This window comes from Alosa sapidissima, chromosome 14 (assembly GCF_018492685.1).
Source record: "Alosa sapidissima isolate fAloSap1 chromosome 14, fAloSap1.pri, whole genome shotgun sequence".
NCBI classification, from domain to species: domain Eukaryota; kingdom Metazoa; phylum Chordata; class Actinopteri; order Clupeiformes; family Clupeidae; genus Alosa; species Alosa sapidissima.
The window spans coordinates 25289625-25306327 of record NC_055970.1 but is presented as its reverse complement, the minus strand read 5'-3'; the positions used below and the strand labels follow the sequence as shown (position 1 = coordinate 25306327).

General features: G+C 42.9%; 1 protein-coding gene across 3 annotated transcripts in view; it reads right to left on the bottom strand.

Moving 5' to 3' along the window:
* Positions 1 to 13863: 13863 nt before the first annotated feature.
* cxxc5b (CXXC finger protein 5b) overlaps positions 13864 to 16703 on the bottom strand; it is a 12272-nt gene continuing 9432 nt past the window's right edge. For all 3 annotated transcript variants that reach the window (XM_042062050.1, XM_042062048.1, XM_042062049.1), the window contains exon 3: positions 13864 to 15352. In XM_042062050.1, coding sequence (XP_041917984.1) covers positions 15311 to 15352 — 42 coding nt within the window. In that variant the 3' untranslated portion in view covers positions 13864 to 15310. The remainder of the gene's footprint in view (positions 15353 to 16703) is intronic.

Genomic DNA, 16703 nt, shown 5'->3' with positions numbered 1-16703 from the left:
CTCTATTTCTCTCCCCCTCCTCCTCTCTCTCTCTCTCTCCCTCTCACCCCCCACCCTCTCTCTCCCCCTCTCCCTCCCTCTCTCCCTCCCTCCCTCTCTCTGTCTCTCTCTCTCTCTGCTGCAGTGGTCTTCTGTGCCAGGTGGGCAGCAGGTGAGGGGGGATTTTCCGGCAGGCAGAGTGCGAGGCGCCGAGCTCGCTGCAGAGAAGCTACTCATGTGGAAAAAATGCACAGAGCCGACCGGAACACACGGCACCCTGCAGAATGCGTGGAACCCACCAGAACACACACATACACACACACACACACACACACGGTCACATAAAACAAGTACATTAGATGATTTTATTTATTTTAATATTTATGGTTTATGATTCATTAATACTCATTAACATGTATTCTATGTTGACAACTGTGAATGCAAACAGCAGGGAAGTAAAACAGCAACAACAGGCTGCCCTGTCCTACAGGTCAGGGGATTGGTGGATGGAGGTAGATTTGACTCTGGTATGGTCCAGACCTGTGCAGTGGTCCAGGTCTGTCCCGGGTGTGCAATGGACTGTGGTATGGTCCTGGTCTGTCCCGAGTGTGCAGTGGACTGTGGTATGGTCCAGACCTGTGCAGTGGTCCAGGTCTGTCCCTGGTGTGCAATGGACTGTGGTATGGTCCTGGTCTGTCCCGAGTGTGCAGTGGACTGTGGTATGGTCCAGACCTGTGCAGTGGTCCAGGCCTGTCCCTAGTGTGCAGTGGACTGTGGTATTGACCAGACCTGTCCCTGGTGTGGAGTGAACCGTGCAGTAGACTGTGGTATGGTCCAGGCCTGTGCAGTGGTCCAGGCCTGTCCCTGGTGTGGAGTGGACTGTGCAGTGGACTGTGGTACAGTATGGCCCAGGCCAAGAGGGAGTTAAGTCTTCCAGAGATGAATGACTGTTGCAGGAAGTGCATCATAACAAAGGGACAACAGACCCTCCTGTAACAGGAAGTGTGTCATCACAAAGGGACACCAGACCCTCTTGTACTGTACTGTTGTACTGCAAGCTCAGAAAAAGAGTTTAAAAAAAGGCAGATGAAAAGTTTCCCATGCTGCTTCCTTATGTTGGAATGTGTAAAAATGTACAAATAATCAAAAGGATACTTTCTTGTATGTGAATTCTGCAACAGTCGTAGTGAAAATGTGTTGATAGCCTACTTGTTGATTTTTTTGCTGTAGTGTAAACCAATGTAGAAAACACTTAATTAATGTGATATAATGATGACTTGTTAAATATATGGCTACAATGGTTTATTAAACATCATAGTCATTTATTTCGACAGCCATCATGTTCATTTTAATGAATAGGGAGGAAATTTAAACCATAGCCACGATATCTGCCGTGAGTCACGTCAGCTGGTGTGTCCAGGGTCGTCTTTTCGAGTTCCTCCAGGCTGACTCTGGCAGATCACATGGACAGTCAGGCACAATCGACTATTTAAAGGGACACCAGGCAAGCCTGATGCTTCTTCTCTACGAAACTTCCCCTCGCTCGGTCTGAAGCTCTTTTCCTTTTCTTTGCATCTTCCGTCAAGGGTTTTTGCTGCTTCTTCGCCGGCTCTGCCATTATACACACGTTTGCAACAATCGCTAGCGTTTCGTTAGCCTGCCTCTGTGCTGTGGATGCAGGATGGAAACTGATCCTGCTTCGGTCGGCGGGTACGATACACTGAACTTGCAAGCGGGATATTCTTCCTACAGGCAGTAGGGGCGGGCGAGAGAGTCTTCATTCGCCCTGTAATGAGTCATTTAACCATATACCGACTTACAAAGATTAACACGAAAAACGTTGCCTGGTGTCCCTTTAATAAATAAATCTTAATTATGAATAATAATAAAAAGGTTCTACCAAATGCAACTATTTTTTTCCATAGACTAAAAAACAAGTTTTTCCTGCTGTATTCTCTATAAACAATAAAGTAAATTATGTACCTTCTTCCGGAATCTTACTTCCGGTATGACGCATTTTGACGTGTTTGAAGTCACTTCCTGGACTCGTCTGACAGTCTCTAAATGACTTAACCCCTACTGTCCAGGTCTGTAGCCAATGTGTAGTGGTCTGTGGTATGGTCCAGGCATGTCTCCGGTGTGAGGTGCTTTGGTATGGTCCAGGCCTGTCCCCGGTGTAAAGTGGACTGTGCAGTGGTCTGTGGTATGGTCCAGGCCTGTCCCCCGTGTGAGGTGCTTTGGTATGGTCCAGGCCTGTCCCCGGTGTAGAGTGGACGTGCTCCTGATTCAGAGGGCCTCCCAGCTATCAGGGTGGGTGAGGGGCAGTCTGCTGAGAACCCCTGAGGTTTCTGCACCTGACAACACTCAACAGTGCACTCTCATTACCAAGACACACACACACACTTGCACGCACGCACACAGGCAGGCAGGCAGGCAGGCCGACAGGAAGGCACACACGCACGCACGCACGCACACAAACACTCTCTTTTAAGAAACACTTACATACATACATACAATGGCATATTACAGAAGCAAACACACACTCACACACACACATGCATTCATCATCACAACACTCTACTCTACACCACTTTCTTCCTTCCTGTCCACTGTCCACAGAATTGTTCCTGCTCACGCCTGTACCCATGTTCCTCATGGTGGATGTGTTCTTGCTCACGCCTGTACCCATGTTCCTCATGGTGGATGTGTTCTTGCTCACGCCTGTACCCATGTTCCTCATGGTGGATGTGTTCTTGTGAAGTTAATTTCCTTGATTAGTCCCTTGTCCATATGTACTAATAAAACGTGATGGCAGTCATTAGGCATCAGCCATTACGATAACATCCTGTGATAGAAACGGATGTCTCTGACCTATAGTGTGTTCTGTACCCGAGGTGTGTGTGTGTGATCCCTGTGTGAAGCTGCATGCTAATCTACCCCCAGGGTACCAGGCTTGCCCGGAGACCCTGTCGTTTACTACTCCGAGTAAACAACATCTGTACGCGTTCACCAGTCCATCAGTCGAGTCCGCTTGCTCGAGTCCCTAGCTCCCAGATACAGCTTTGATGAGGATGTTATTGAAGAAAATGAAAAACATGATCAAAATTGAAGTCAGCCAGACATTTTTAAACCGTGCTAATCTCATGCAAATCTGGAGGGTATGAAATGGTAAGAGGAAAGAGAGAGAGAGGGAGGGAGAGAGGGAGAGAGAGAGGTGTATGGGCGTGGACAGGAAACACACTTGTGTGACACACATCCAGTAACGGCCCATTCCCCACAGAAACCTCCACATGACACACACCCAAAACACACACACACACACACACGCCTTAGGGTGTGTGTCCACTCTCTGATCACTACGGCTCAGTGGCCTCAGCCAGATGTATGTGTGTGCTTGTGTGTGTGTGTGTGTGTGTGTCCTGTGTTACTGGAGAGCTGTTCTCTGGCAGTGTAAATGTATTACATATTAGCCTGCAGAGGTGCCCAGTCAGTCGGTCAGTCAGTATGAGTGGGCTGACTAGGCACTGGTCAAGGAATGATTTGCTTGTGTGTGTTCTTTGGTCAGGCAAACGAATGGTTAGACAGGGATTAATGTCTCTCTGAAAGCTATAGCTTGATTCAAAAATTGTTGCAACATCAGTCACAGATATCATAACCAACCCTGCAGAATTTTACATTACATTAACATCCACTTTTGCATTGTATAGACATATCTACTTCTTTTAGATGATCAAATACCAGTTAAATTTATCTTTAAATATTTAAATATTTGGAATGAATATCTGGTGAGAGAAAGTGGAATAGAACATTGTGTCCAATATTCCAATATGTGGTTTAATGCTCTGCATTATGCCCAATATTCCAATATGTGGTTTAATGTTCTGCATTTCTCATTAGTGGGTCACTTTGATACTAAAAGTGTGATTCTATGTCATGACTGTATGATATCTGTACTGTCCCTGTGTATATCTGTGTGTGACTATGTATTTAGATAAGCGGGAATATTATGACTTTGCAGTGTTTCACTGTTCTGCATGACTGTGTCAGTGGCTATCTGCTCCGGATTGCCAGGTTGCCACTAATCAGAGTCTGATTCAGTGTAGTCCACGTGAGATGGGATGACCAAAGCCTCTCCCATCAGCCTGGAAGGATACTTAAACCCTAACTATTTCCTTGTCTAGTTAGAGCAGCTGATGGATCTTTAGGTGAAGTCATGCTGTTGATGCGCATCATTGTAAATAAAACTCTGTTCCTGTTTTTTATGGCAAGCCGATTGAGCATTTATTCTGATATCTTGATATCAGGCCTAATTGTCATGTACATGTAAGCCATTTTTGTCAACTAGTTAACTAGTGAGCTATGTTTGTGTGAACTAGTTAACTAGTGAGGGCCAAAATATGCACACTAGTTAACTAGTGGGAGCCAAAAGGCTCACTAGTTAACTAGTGAACACATGTTAGCTTCACTAGTTAACTAGTGAGAACCAGAAATGCCGACTAGTTAACTAGTAAAGGCCAAAATGCATACCAGTCAGCTAGTTGAAAGCGTTTGGGTGTCACTAGTTAACTAGTGACAGCCAAAAATGTGCACATGTTTATTAGTGAAGGCAAAACACCTCACTAGTTAACTAGTTGCAGTAGGTCAATGTCACTAGTTAACTAGTGAACCATAAATGGCTGACTAGCTAGCTAGGTGATGGCAGTAGGCTCACTAGTTAACTAGTTGATGCATCATTTGTCCAAACTAGTTAACTAGTGAGGTCATACATGTATACTAGTGAACTAGTTCAAGACAAAATTCACACTAGTCAACTAGTGGCGCAGAATTCAAATTAGGAGGCAGAGAATTCCGGAAATTGAGGCTTTCTATTGGCTCCCTATGTCCAAATAGAACATAACAACCAATCACAGTGCAGAATTTCACAAAATCCCACCCACAACATTTGCATATGGCACACAAGTTAACATGCTGGCCAAAGGAACTCTAGCTAGTAAACTAGTGGCTTCAGTGTGACACTTACATGTAAACTAGTGAAGGCAGAACTGCTCACTAGTTAACTAGTGAAGACACAAATACCCACTAGTTAACTAGTAAGGTCTAAAAAGTCACTAGTTTACTAGTGAGCAGTTCTGCCTTCACTAGTTTACATGTAAGTGTCACATTGAAGCCACTAGTTTACTAGTTAAAGTTCCTTTGGCCAGCATGTTAACTTGTGTGCCACATGCAAATGTTGTGGGTGGGATTTTGTGAAATTCTGCGCTGTGATTCGTTGTTATGTTCTATTTGGACATAGGGAGCCATTAGAAAGCCTCAATTTCCAGAGTTCTCCGCCTCCTAATTTTAATTCTGCGCCACTAGCTGACTAGTGTGAATTTAGGCTTCAACTAGTTTACTAGTATACATTTATGACCTCACTAGTTAACTAGTTTGGACAAAGGATGCAACTAGTTAACTAGTGAGCCTGCTGCCATCACCTAGCTAGCTAGTAAGCCAGTTATGGTTCACTAGTTAACTAGTGACATTGACCTACTCCAACTAGTTAACTAGTGAGGAGTTTTGCCTTCACTAGTAAACATGTGCACATTTTTGGCTGTCACTAGTTAACTAGTGAGACCCAAAAGCCTTCAACTAGCTGACTGGTATGCATTTTGGCCTTTACTAGTTAACTAGTGGACATTTCTGGCTCTCACTAGTTGACTAGTGAAGCTAATATGTGTTCACTAGTTAACTAGTGGGCATTTATGCTCAGGGGCGCCTTAATACCACCCGAGGCCAATGGGCTATAGGTTTTTTAAGCCCCCCCCAACCGCAAATATTAATTATGATTAAATGATACCCGGCCCGCGATCTGACCCGACACATAGCGTGCGCTTTTGGTTAATAACATGCAGTGTAGCCTATGTAAAACCTTTACATAAACAGTAACAGAAAGCCCTCGAATCACGTCAGCCTACCCATGACATCGCTTATCAAAAAGGCTAGCCTCGGCACGAAAACAAGCGTTGAACTTTTACAACACTGGCTGTAGGCTAAGTTGATGGGTAGGCTACACATATGGACGTTTAAAAGCTTTTCAAAAGTGCATGTGTTTGTCGTGTCGGGGGGTTCCCCAGGAGTTTTTTTGAAATTCTGTCTACTTAACACACCAGTTTAACGCAGTTTGGGAGGGACAGAAATACTTTTAGCCTACAGAACAAGCTGGCTCATGTGACGTGAACATGCTACCTTATGCATTATCACTACACTACATGGAGACATATCTCACGTTAACGTTGGAGAAAACATAACATAGCCTAGACTATTATATGTGCGAATGGGTTAGCACAAACTTAGCTGTTGGTGAACGGAGATGCAGATCACTAATTCATTTCTTTGTGCCACAGCCCATGTTCTGCGTTCACTCCATTGAGACAAGTGAAATACATGTTTTTAAAGCCGTTTCATTTCCAGGCTATTTGCTACGATATTTACCTGCTATATGCCTTCTGTTTTCATGGACAGTTACAGGAATCCACGTCATTCGTTTATCGTTGCTTCAATCCTACCCACGTTATCTCCAGAGTTTGTATGATAAGTTTGTCAGTCAGTTTCAGCCTCTCCTCTAGCTCCTCTACACCCGTTGGGATTTATTAAGTTTTGTTACATTTTGTTACACTTTAGAATTGGAGAAGACGAAGGGGGGCCTCTGCATGGATGTAATTGTAGAGCAGTACGATGTGCTCAATTATTTAGGCTAGCTCCAGAGTAGGCTAATGACGCCGCGAATACGGACACGCCGTTTATTATTATTGATTATCATTATTATTATTAGGAGGCCCCTCATTGGTCGAGGCCCCTGGGCTGAAGCCCAGGTAAGCCCCTGCATTGAGGCGCCATTGTTTATGCTGTCACTAGTTAACTAGTGTGCACAAACATGGCTCACTAGTTAACTAGTTGACAAAAATGGCTTGCATGTTGGCCTGATATCAAGATATCAGAATAAATGTTCAAGCGGCTGGCCAAATTACATAGAAGTTAACAAGTGGGAATTTGACATTCAGTAGTCAGCTAGTAAACATTTTTGTACCTTACTAGTTGACTAGTAAAATATAGAAGTCTTTAAACTAGTTAACTAGTGCACATTTCAGTGTCCACTAGTTAACTAGTGAACATGCTGACCATTACTAGTTAACTAGTAAGATATGAAACATATGAACTAGTTAACTAGAGAGAATTTGGGCCTTACTAGTTAACTAGTGAGCATTTTGGCTGTCACTAGTTAACTAGTTCACACAGAAATGGCTCACTAGTTAACTAGTGGACAGAAATGGCTTGCATGTACATGACAATTATGCCTGATATCAAGATATCTGAATAAATGCTCAATCGGCTTGCCATAGTTTTTTCATACTATTGGTCTGACTGGGTCTCTATTTCATCTGTGGTATCACTGGAGACCAGACAATTCTTAGAGCATATTTGAATTTGCTCTGGCAGATCCGTATGGCCTCCCTCCCATTAAATACTGATGATGTATAAGTATTAAACAACAGAGATGTGTATTTTCTTTTTAATAATTAAGTAAACAACTGCATTTAAAACTTTCATTTAAAAGAAAGATGTCTGTGCTGTACTTCCAAAAGCATTCAGTAAGAGTTTAACACAATCTAACACAATGTAGACATTCCCCTTTTTGTCCATTTTCAACAGACTGGGTACACATTTAGAGCTAAGTTTGGGTTCATTTAGGTTAATGCCATTGCTGGTTACAAACCCTTTGGAAATCGATAGTGAACTGAGAGGGTCTAGAGCAATTTGATTGGTTTTAGTGTCAGCCAGGCTATGATATATGCAGTTAAAGTCTGACTACATTTTATTTGTTACATAGCGCCTTTCAAAACACCCAAGGTCTCTTTACAGAGTAAACACAGTAAAACAAATAGTTTAGTACACAAATGAAGAAGAAATGTGACAAAGGATGAATGTATGGAATAAAACAAGAGAATATGAAATGAAGTTTAAATATGCTCATTGGACTGGCCTATCCGGGAGCTTTTGGGGGGGAAATGGGTACTTTATAATAATTACACACAATTGATCATTTGTTAAGCATTTGTAAACTATTAGTAAATGGTTTGTTCATCATTTGTAAAGTATTGCTCATACATTATTTTTCGTTAGTAAAGCATTTGTACATACAGTTATAAATGGTTTGTTGGTGGTTAGTAAATAAGCCTATATCTAAAATGTTTCTAAATTATTGTTACTACTTAATAAATTATGCAATAATATTTTGTTGATGAAGTAATATTTCCATTATTTAACATTTGTTACATACACATGCACTAATGATTAGTTGAGTGGAAGTGGAAACATATTTTATAAACACTTTCTAATATTAGAATTCATGCACAGATCAGTGCCATCAGAATGACAGGTCCTTGCGCTAGTGTTTACAGTCAAGATTGTGAAAATGCTTGATCACATTGTCAATATAACAGTTAACTCTGTAAGCATTTTCTTACAGTATGCAAACAATGAGTCAGGTTTTGATGACAAAATGCTACTCTTTTTCTGTGCAATTTTAGCTGTTCAAAAGCATGACTGTATGAGGGAGATTGTGGGGGATTGACCAGGATTCATATTGCAGTTTGTTACCAGATCGCCACCGATAGTGTATTGATTCCCAGGCCCCCAGGTATTCCTGAATTCTGTCCATGGAGGGCCATACAATAAATTAATTTATGTGTACATTTAGTGACTGTACACCCATTGGTCCGTAGATGGTGATGTTGAGCGAAGGGTTGCTTGTAGCGGATGATGATGTTGAAATGTACTTTCTACTGACATAAAGGTACGACTGTCACACACTCTCTCTCACACACAGACATAAACACACAAAAACACACACGCACGCACATGCATGCACACACACACACACGAATGCCCACACACATTAACACCCCCCCCCCCCCCCCCCACAGACAAACACACATAAAGACACACACACACACACATATAAACACACGCACGCACGTGCATGCACGCACACACACACACACAAACACAGACATTAACACACAAACACACACACACAGAAGCACACACTTGAATGCCGTCATACAGGCATATACTACCTCCAGACCGTGGTGCTCCTCAGACGAACGACGTCTTGCGCTGCCACCGGTACGCTCAGGCCAATCCAAACTTTTCTCATCTGTTGTTCCTTGTTGGTGGAATGCACTACCAGATCTTACTAGAGCAGGGACATCCCTCTTCATTTTTAAAAAACTCCTGAAGACCCAGCACTTCAGAGAACATCTCCTCTCATAGCACTACTTACAATTAGTCTTGCTGATCCTAGCACTTACCACCTGACTAGAACTAACACTCGACTGTTTAGAAACTGCACTCGCTGATGCACTTATTCTTATTGTACTCTACCTTTTTTAAATTGTCCTAGAATTGTTGAGAGAATTGCCTTGAAAAGCTTGAACTGTTTGCCATGTTGTTGGCGCTTTCGTTAAAAATATGTCAGCCAAATGTAATGTAATGTAATGTAATGTAATGTATATGTGTAACACATATACACAAAAGCGATCACACACATACACACATGCATGAGGATGGAGTAGGAGATGGGGACAAATGTATGGAGAGGAGAGTATGTGCAGGACTGAGGGGCGGTAATATTTTGTACCGCTATGCGGTACATCTAGTTTACTGTACTGTCATATATGAAAGAAAGACCAGACAGTTGCACAGTGCTGAAATATCTTAAAGTAAGGCAACATACACACAATTAGAGATAAATAGTAATCAGGAAACACATGTGCAATACTCTTATGTACTTTACTGTAGGTTCATGAGATGCACTTCTGAGATTCTATATGTTCTTTACTATTTTAGTGAACAAAATCTTTCTTGTGAAGTCAGGATTTACCTGAGAGCAATTAATCAGTCCAGCATTTACAGATCACTATGACAACTTGTTCAACAATTTTTCACAACTCTTTCCAATCTGGCACACAAGTTTCTTCAATACCTAGAGTTTATCCACCTCTCAAAAGAGTTTATTCACCAACTTTTAACATTCAAAAATTACAATGTATTATCCACATTCACAATATGTACACTGTAGGAACCATTTAATACCACTGGTATCGTTATAAACATTGGACACTAGCCTCCACCATCATCAAACATGTTCTGCATGCCTTTTAAAAAAAAAACTCTGATACCATATGGAACAGTCCACCTGAAAGAATTTATAGTTTACCCACCTCTTATTTTACCACTACATCCCTGCCTAGAATGTTTCGGACAGAAGTCCTGCTTCGGATGCTCAAGTAGAGTGTTCCAAGTCGGGGATATCAATGATATCATCTATGCAATTACAGCATATTTATACACATTTTTATGACAAATATATAGCAGGCATGAGATGCATTTTCAAATCTGTAAATAAATAATGACATTTCACATGAATAAACTAAAACATAAATACAATTGTGGAGGCTAAAAACAAGTGCCAAATTGAATCAATGAATCAATGAATAAAAACATCATGAAGCAATACCATATGTGTTTTATTGCTGTGAGTTTATTTCTTTAATTTAATTTATTTCATTTTTGTTTTATTTACATATTTTGAGTTTATTAATATTATTTTGTTTTTGCAGTGCTGTCATCATTGATTGATCTAGAGTCATATGCATGAAATGTAAAGCACACTGAATGACCGTTGTGTATGATACTGTGCTATATAAATTCATTTGAAATACATTTAATCATGTATAGGCCTACTGTTTGACTGTAAGTGCGAAGTACCATTGAAAAGCTATTGCACAGAGCCTCATAGCCCAGAGCTTGGATGAAACCCCGGTAAGCCAGCACCTGACCATGTCCACAGTCTGTGACACTGCATAAAATCACTGCACTGAATCTATTCAGGCAAACCCAGTCAATCTAGCCAAAGGTATTTCCCTAAGTAAATAAGCTGCATTGGTGAGCTTTGTATACTCGTTGATGTAGAACCCTGGGTGATAGATGTTTTAGTTAACATTCAGTCAGTAGATTAGCAGTAGGCTTAGGTGTGTGCTCACTCCTCCAGGCCAAAGCAATATGACCGTTGCCATGGCTATGGAATGTGATCTACTGGACAAACAGCTGCCTCATTATGACATCATTACCTGTTCTGGAGGACATTGTCGTGAAGGCTTAGCCAATCATATTCTACAGAGGTGTGTTTATTCATTGCCAGTTTGAACATGACTGTGCGATATTAGTTTTGGTATCACATACAAGTAGCACGCATTTTGCTTTAGAATATGGGCATTTCAGTGAAATCTTTAGTTTAATTGGTGTTTAATTGGTTAGTTTAAACAACAAGATGTTGTTTGGAGAGAAATAGACGACGGAGAAATCCAGTGAGACGGAGGTGGTGACAGCGGGTAGGAAAGTGAGAGAGGGAAAGAGGGAGAGAGAGAGAGAGAGGGAGAGAGAGGGAGACAGGGAGAGAGAGAGGGGGAGAGAGAGAGAAAGAGAGAAGGAGAAAGGGAGAGAGAAAGAGAGGAGGGAGTGAGCGAGAGTGGACAGGCTGGTTGTAATTGGCAGGCAGCCTTTGTTGGAGAGGGCCGGTGCGTTTAATAGGCTCTGTTGGTGACTGAGGCAGTGGGGTGAAAACTGCATGTGTTCGTGCACGCACACACACACACACACACACACACACACACACACACACACACACACACAAGCCACCCCTCCCCCTAGGCCTCCAAGGGTTGCGGAGAGCTTGACTGCCCCTCACGCAGGCTCGTGTACCTCCCACTGCCCTCACACATGCACACACACACACACCAGCACACGCACACACACACACACACGCACACACACACACACACAGACACACACTCTCTCTCTCTCTCTCTCTCTCTCTCTCACACACACACACACTAATACATAGAAACAAACACATACACAAACACAAACACATGCAAACCCATGCTGCAGATGGCAGACACAAACACTGGTGCAGTCCCACTGTGCCACAACAGACACCATGAGAACACCTTTTTGAAGTGTTCCTTAAAAAGCATGACTGCAGAAGCCTTTAACATGCATGTTTGTGTTTCTGTGCTGTGCTTGGGATTTCAGTGACTAGGTGTATTCGGGTGTGTGTGTGTGTGTGTGTGTGTGTGTGTGTATTGATTTGACAGTAGTGTTCAGTAACGACACAACTCCACATTTCAACCTTTAAACAAGGTCAACACAAACCACAGTGTCTTTGTGTATGTGTGTGTGTCTGTGTGTGTTCACAGGATCCTCTATGTAGAATATGGGGGTAGAAAAAGAAACACATTCATGGCCAAAAAGAAGCTAGGTTTGTGCCGGCGTTCTTTGCTTGTGTGTGTGTGTGTGTGTGTGTGTGTGTGTGTGTATGTGTGTGTGTTAGTGTTAGGAGGAGGCGTGAGCACAGGGGAGGCTGAATTAAATGGCTTCCTCACACAGAGTCTGGCCTCCTCACAGGAACCAACACACACACACACACACACACACACAATTAGAGAGGGGAGGAGGAGGCTTGCTGGGGTGGTTGGTTTCCTGTCTTTTTCCCTTCATCTATCTCTTCCTCTCTGTCTGTTTTTCTCTTGGCAGACAGGCAGCATGTGTGTGTGTGTGTGTGTGTGTGTGTTGAATGTATTGATTGTTAGTCAGTCATTGACTCATAGATTGATAGACGTTGATTAAGAAAGAGAGAGAATGAGAATGTTTGAGTGTGTGTGTGTGTGTATATACAACAGCAATATGGGCTATCAAGTCAAAAAATAAATCAATCAATGTGAATAAGAAGAGGGAAATGGAAGAAATTGAGGTGAGACCCCTTCGGCTCTCTGCAGCCTGCTTACACACACACACACACACACCTGGAAGTGCGCCTCTGCTGCTCCCAGCACTGGACCAATTATAGCGTAACATCTTGCCCTGCCGTTACCATGGTTGCGCTCCGTATCCGTCCCCCAGAACGAACGAACCGTGGGGGAGCGAATATCTTATCAGCCATCGCCCTGGAAACCACACACACACACACACACACACACACACACACACACACACACACACACACACTTATAGCCAAGTCACATGTGCATGAGGCCTTAAGAGAAGCCCTGGGAGAGAACTGTGTGTGTGTGTGTGTGTGTGTGTGTTGGAACACACTCATGTGTGTATGTGTGTTAAGTGTGAGTTGGTGTAAGTGTGAATATATGTGTGTGTGTGTGTGTGTGTGCTTGTGTGTGTGTGTGCGTGTGTGTGTGTGTGTGTGCGTGCGTGCGTGTGTGTGAGCTGGCTAGTGGCGCATACCTTTGAGCGCTGCAGAGTCTGGGTGGTGGTGATAAGACTCAAGGAGTCTCTTCCACATCCCTCGGTGTCAGACAAGCTCTTACCAAGCCAAGTACACACACACACACACACACACACACACACACATACAACAAATAGGCATACACACTCACTGGCACGCATGTCAAAGCAAACTCACTACACATGTGTAGCTACAGGCCTGGACTGCACACACACACATTCATATGCTTAGCGTATTATCTTTCCATAGGTGTGTGCATGTATACATGCTGCTGTGTATTAATTGGCAAGGAAAGCAGGAGAGACAGACGTATTCTTGTGACCTTGTCAGGTGTGAAAGCAAGTGACACAAATATGGACTACCCTACTACTTCCAAACCACACCAATATCATCAACAAGACACACACATACACACATTTAAACAGAAATCCAAAGGATTACCCCTGGAGGTTCCACCAGGTGCACACACACACACACACACACACACACACACACAGATAGATCCTCCTATTAACCATTGGACTGACACACAGAGATGTTGCCACTGTTGTTTGTTTTTTATTCCAAAAGCGCAGGACAGCACTGATGACAGCCCCCACTCAGACTCAGATACATGCATTCCAGTTTATTATTCACATGACAGCCCCTTTATTAACACAGAGTCAAACACAAACACTGAAGGCCACACACGCGCACACACACGCACCCACGCACCCCCCCCACACACACACACACACATCCAATACATCCATAAACAAATGCATACTGTACATGCATGCACAAGTCACAGACACACTGAATACACACTCATACATCTGTACCTTCACTAGAATGAAGACATGTGTCATACACACGCACCCACGCACATGCACACACACACAAACACACACATATTCCAAACATACTTCAACAGGCGTATGCATCCAAAACACACATACACAGAAACACACATACACAGAAACACACACACACACACACACACACACACACACACACACACACACACACACACACACACACAGAATAAGAAACTCCACTTGACTCATGCAACATGGCTGATCCATCTCTATTCAACATTTCTAGAAGTTTCTGTCTGTTTATGAGTACCCTCACACTCTCTCTGGGACCAGAACACATTTCACATCATTAAAGGAACAAAAGGCTCTCTCAGTGTGCATGTCCTTCTGTCCAAGTGTGTGTGTGTGCGTGCGTGTGTGTGTGTGTGTCTGAACGTATGTGTGTGTGTGTGTGTGGGGTGGGGGGCATGGATGCATGTATGTATATGTGTGTAAGAGCGTGGTGGTATGTGCTGCCCCATGCTGTGTGTGTGTGTGTGTGTGTGTGTGTGTGTGTATGGTGGCATGGTGCTTTTTAGACCTTTTAGAACCCAATGATGTGCAAACTGACTGAAGCCCCATTCAGTATTGGTAGCCCAAGCATGAAGAAGCTGTCAGTACAAACATAGCTAAAGTAGAACAGAGCTTCTTATTAGTCATGAGCCTGCTGCTTTTTCCTTTTCTTTTTTTTTCTTTTCTTTTCTGAAAAAGAGCATTAAATTTACATTCTCTAATGCAAGTACGCATCTCTCCACATCTGGACAATAAAAACACCAAACACAAACGGAAACAAACAAACAAACCAACAAACCCAAACAAAAACTGATTGTCCTTTTTTTTTTCTTCTTCCGGGTGTGAACAATTCCAGGTTCTCCAAATAAGACTTTCGGTCTTTGGAGTGAAGAACTCATGATGGTTCCAAAACGGAACATAGAAAAAGAGGAATGTTCTAGATGACCCTTTGGCCATCAGAATTGAAGTTCGTTTTTGGTTCCGGAGAGCCCTTTCTCTCCACTCTCCACTCCTCACCATCCGTCATGAATGTTCATTAGTGTACAAGTCTTGTCCAACCAGTGTGCAGGGCCATCAGAGTCTTGAGCCACTATTGGCCTAGAGTTTGATTGGCAGTTCTTTGGGTCTGGGATGGGCAGTCCTACTGGAACCATCGGAACGGCGCCCCGGTTGGCAGCATTACCTGACCAAAGAGAAGAGGACAAAAGGCAAAGGTCAAAGATTTGGATTAAAAGGTTGTAGTAGAGGTCAGTTGAAGGTCATGCAGGACAGAGGCTTACTGGTGCCATTAACAATGGGAGCGGTTCAAACGTCACTTAACAAGATCAGCTACAATGGGAGTCCATATCACCAAAGGAACAATGACATCTAACGCAGGTTTTGGTTGCCAAGGGTTACCAGTCTCTCTTGGTATGCCAGATATGTTAACTATCAAGATTTAGGAATTATGGTCAGACTTCAAAGAGACATTTTAAAGTCATCCTCTGTGCCATCACCAGAGCTGCCTTAAAATAGGCGCTACAACCTGAACTCCTTCCCAACATGAACCTGCCACACTCAATGCACTCTACAAAGGACCCCTTGATGTTTCATAATAAAAGTCCTCTACTGAAGGAGTCATAGTGGAAACCATATGTAATGTTTTAGGTCATCAGAGCCCTTTATTATATGGCTGTGACGCAGGCCCCTGGAGCGCCTCTCTGTGAAGCCACGCTAAACAGCCTGATCCTTTCTTCTATGAATACCACATCACATGATGGACAGACACCCTGCATGTGTGCAAGGATCACCAAACCAAACCCAAGGCTGGATATGGATAGGCTGTAGCCACTGAGGAATTACCACACTGACAGTGTCTATAGGAAGTACTGCCCACTCTAAGAATTAACCAATCATGATTAAGTATTTAGTAGATAGTGTGTGGTCGAATGAGATTGACTTGTTTACATGTGTATAATGTTAAATGTGTCAATCAAAGTGTGATACAAATCCTACATGTGTTCACACATATCTGTCAGGTTACAACTGGATAACTCTCCAATGATTAGCTTTGTGTGGACAGGGCTGAAGCGTGTGCGATTGATTTTCACTGCTGTAGGTACTAGGTTAAACCCTAGTTAGGAACTCATCTCCTGCTGAGGAAGGCTGAATGCTTGATTGGCTGAATGCATGAACAATATCAATGAGTGAAAACAGATTGTTCTTAAGTCTTTACAAACACCTGAGGTGTTCAACCAGACCTACAGCTCAGAGACCTCCCAGACAGATTGGCAAAACTGCTTGGGATCAACTTATGCCATTCAACTGCAACTACTTCTCTATGAACAAGTGCAACTCAACTCTACTTTTTACAACTGGATTAATGGAATAGTTGTTGTCTTCCCTGTGTTTGAGGCGATGGCAATATGTAATCTGTAATCTAATAAAGGCCCTCCAGCCCCTCCTCCAACTGATTGTTGGTTCTTTTCAGAATTAAATCATCGTGGAACTATTTGACTGAATTTCTCTTTGGACATCATTTTCAGGCATGCCTT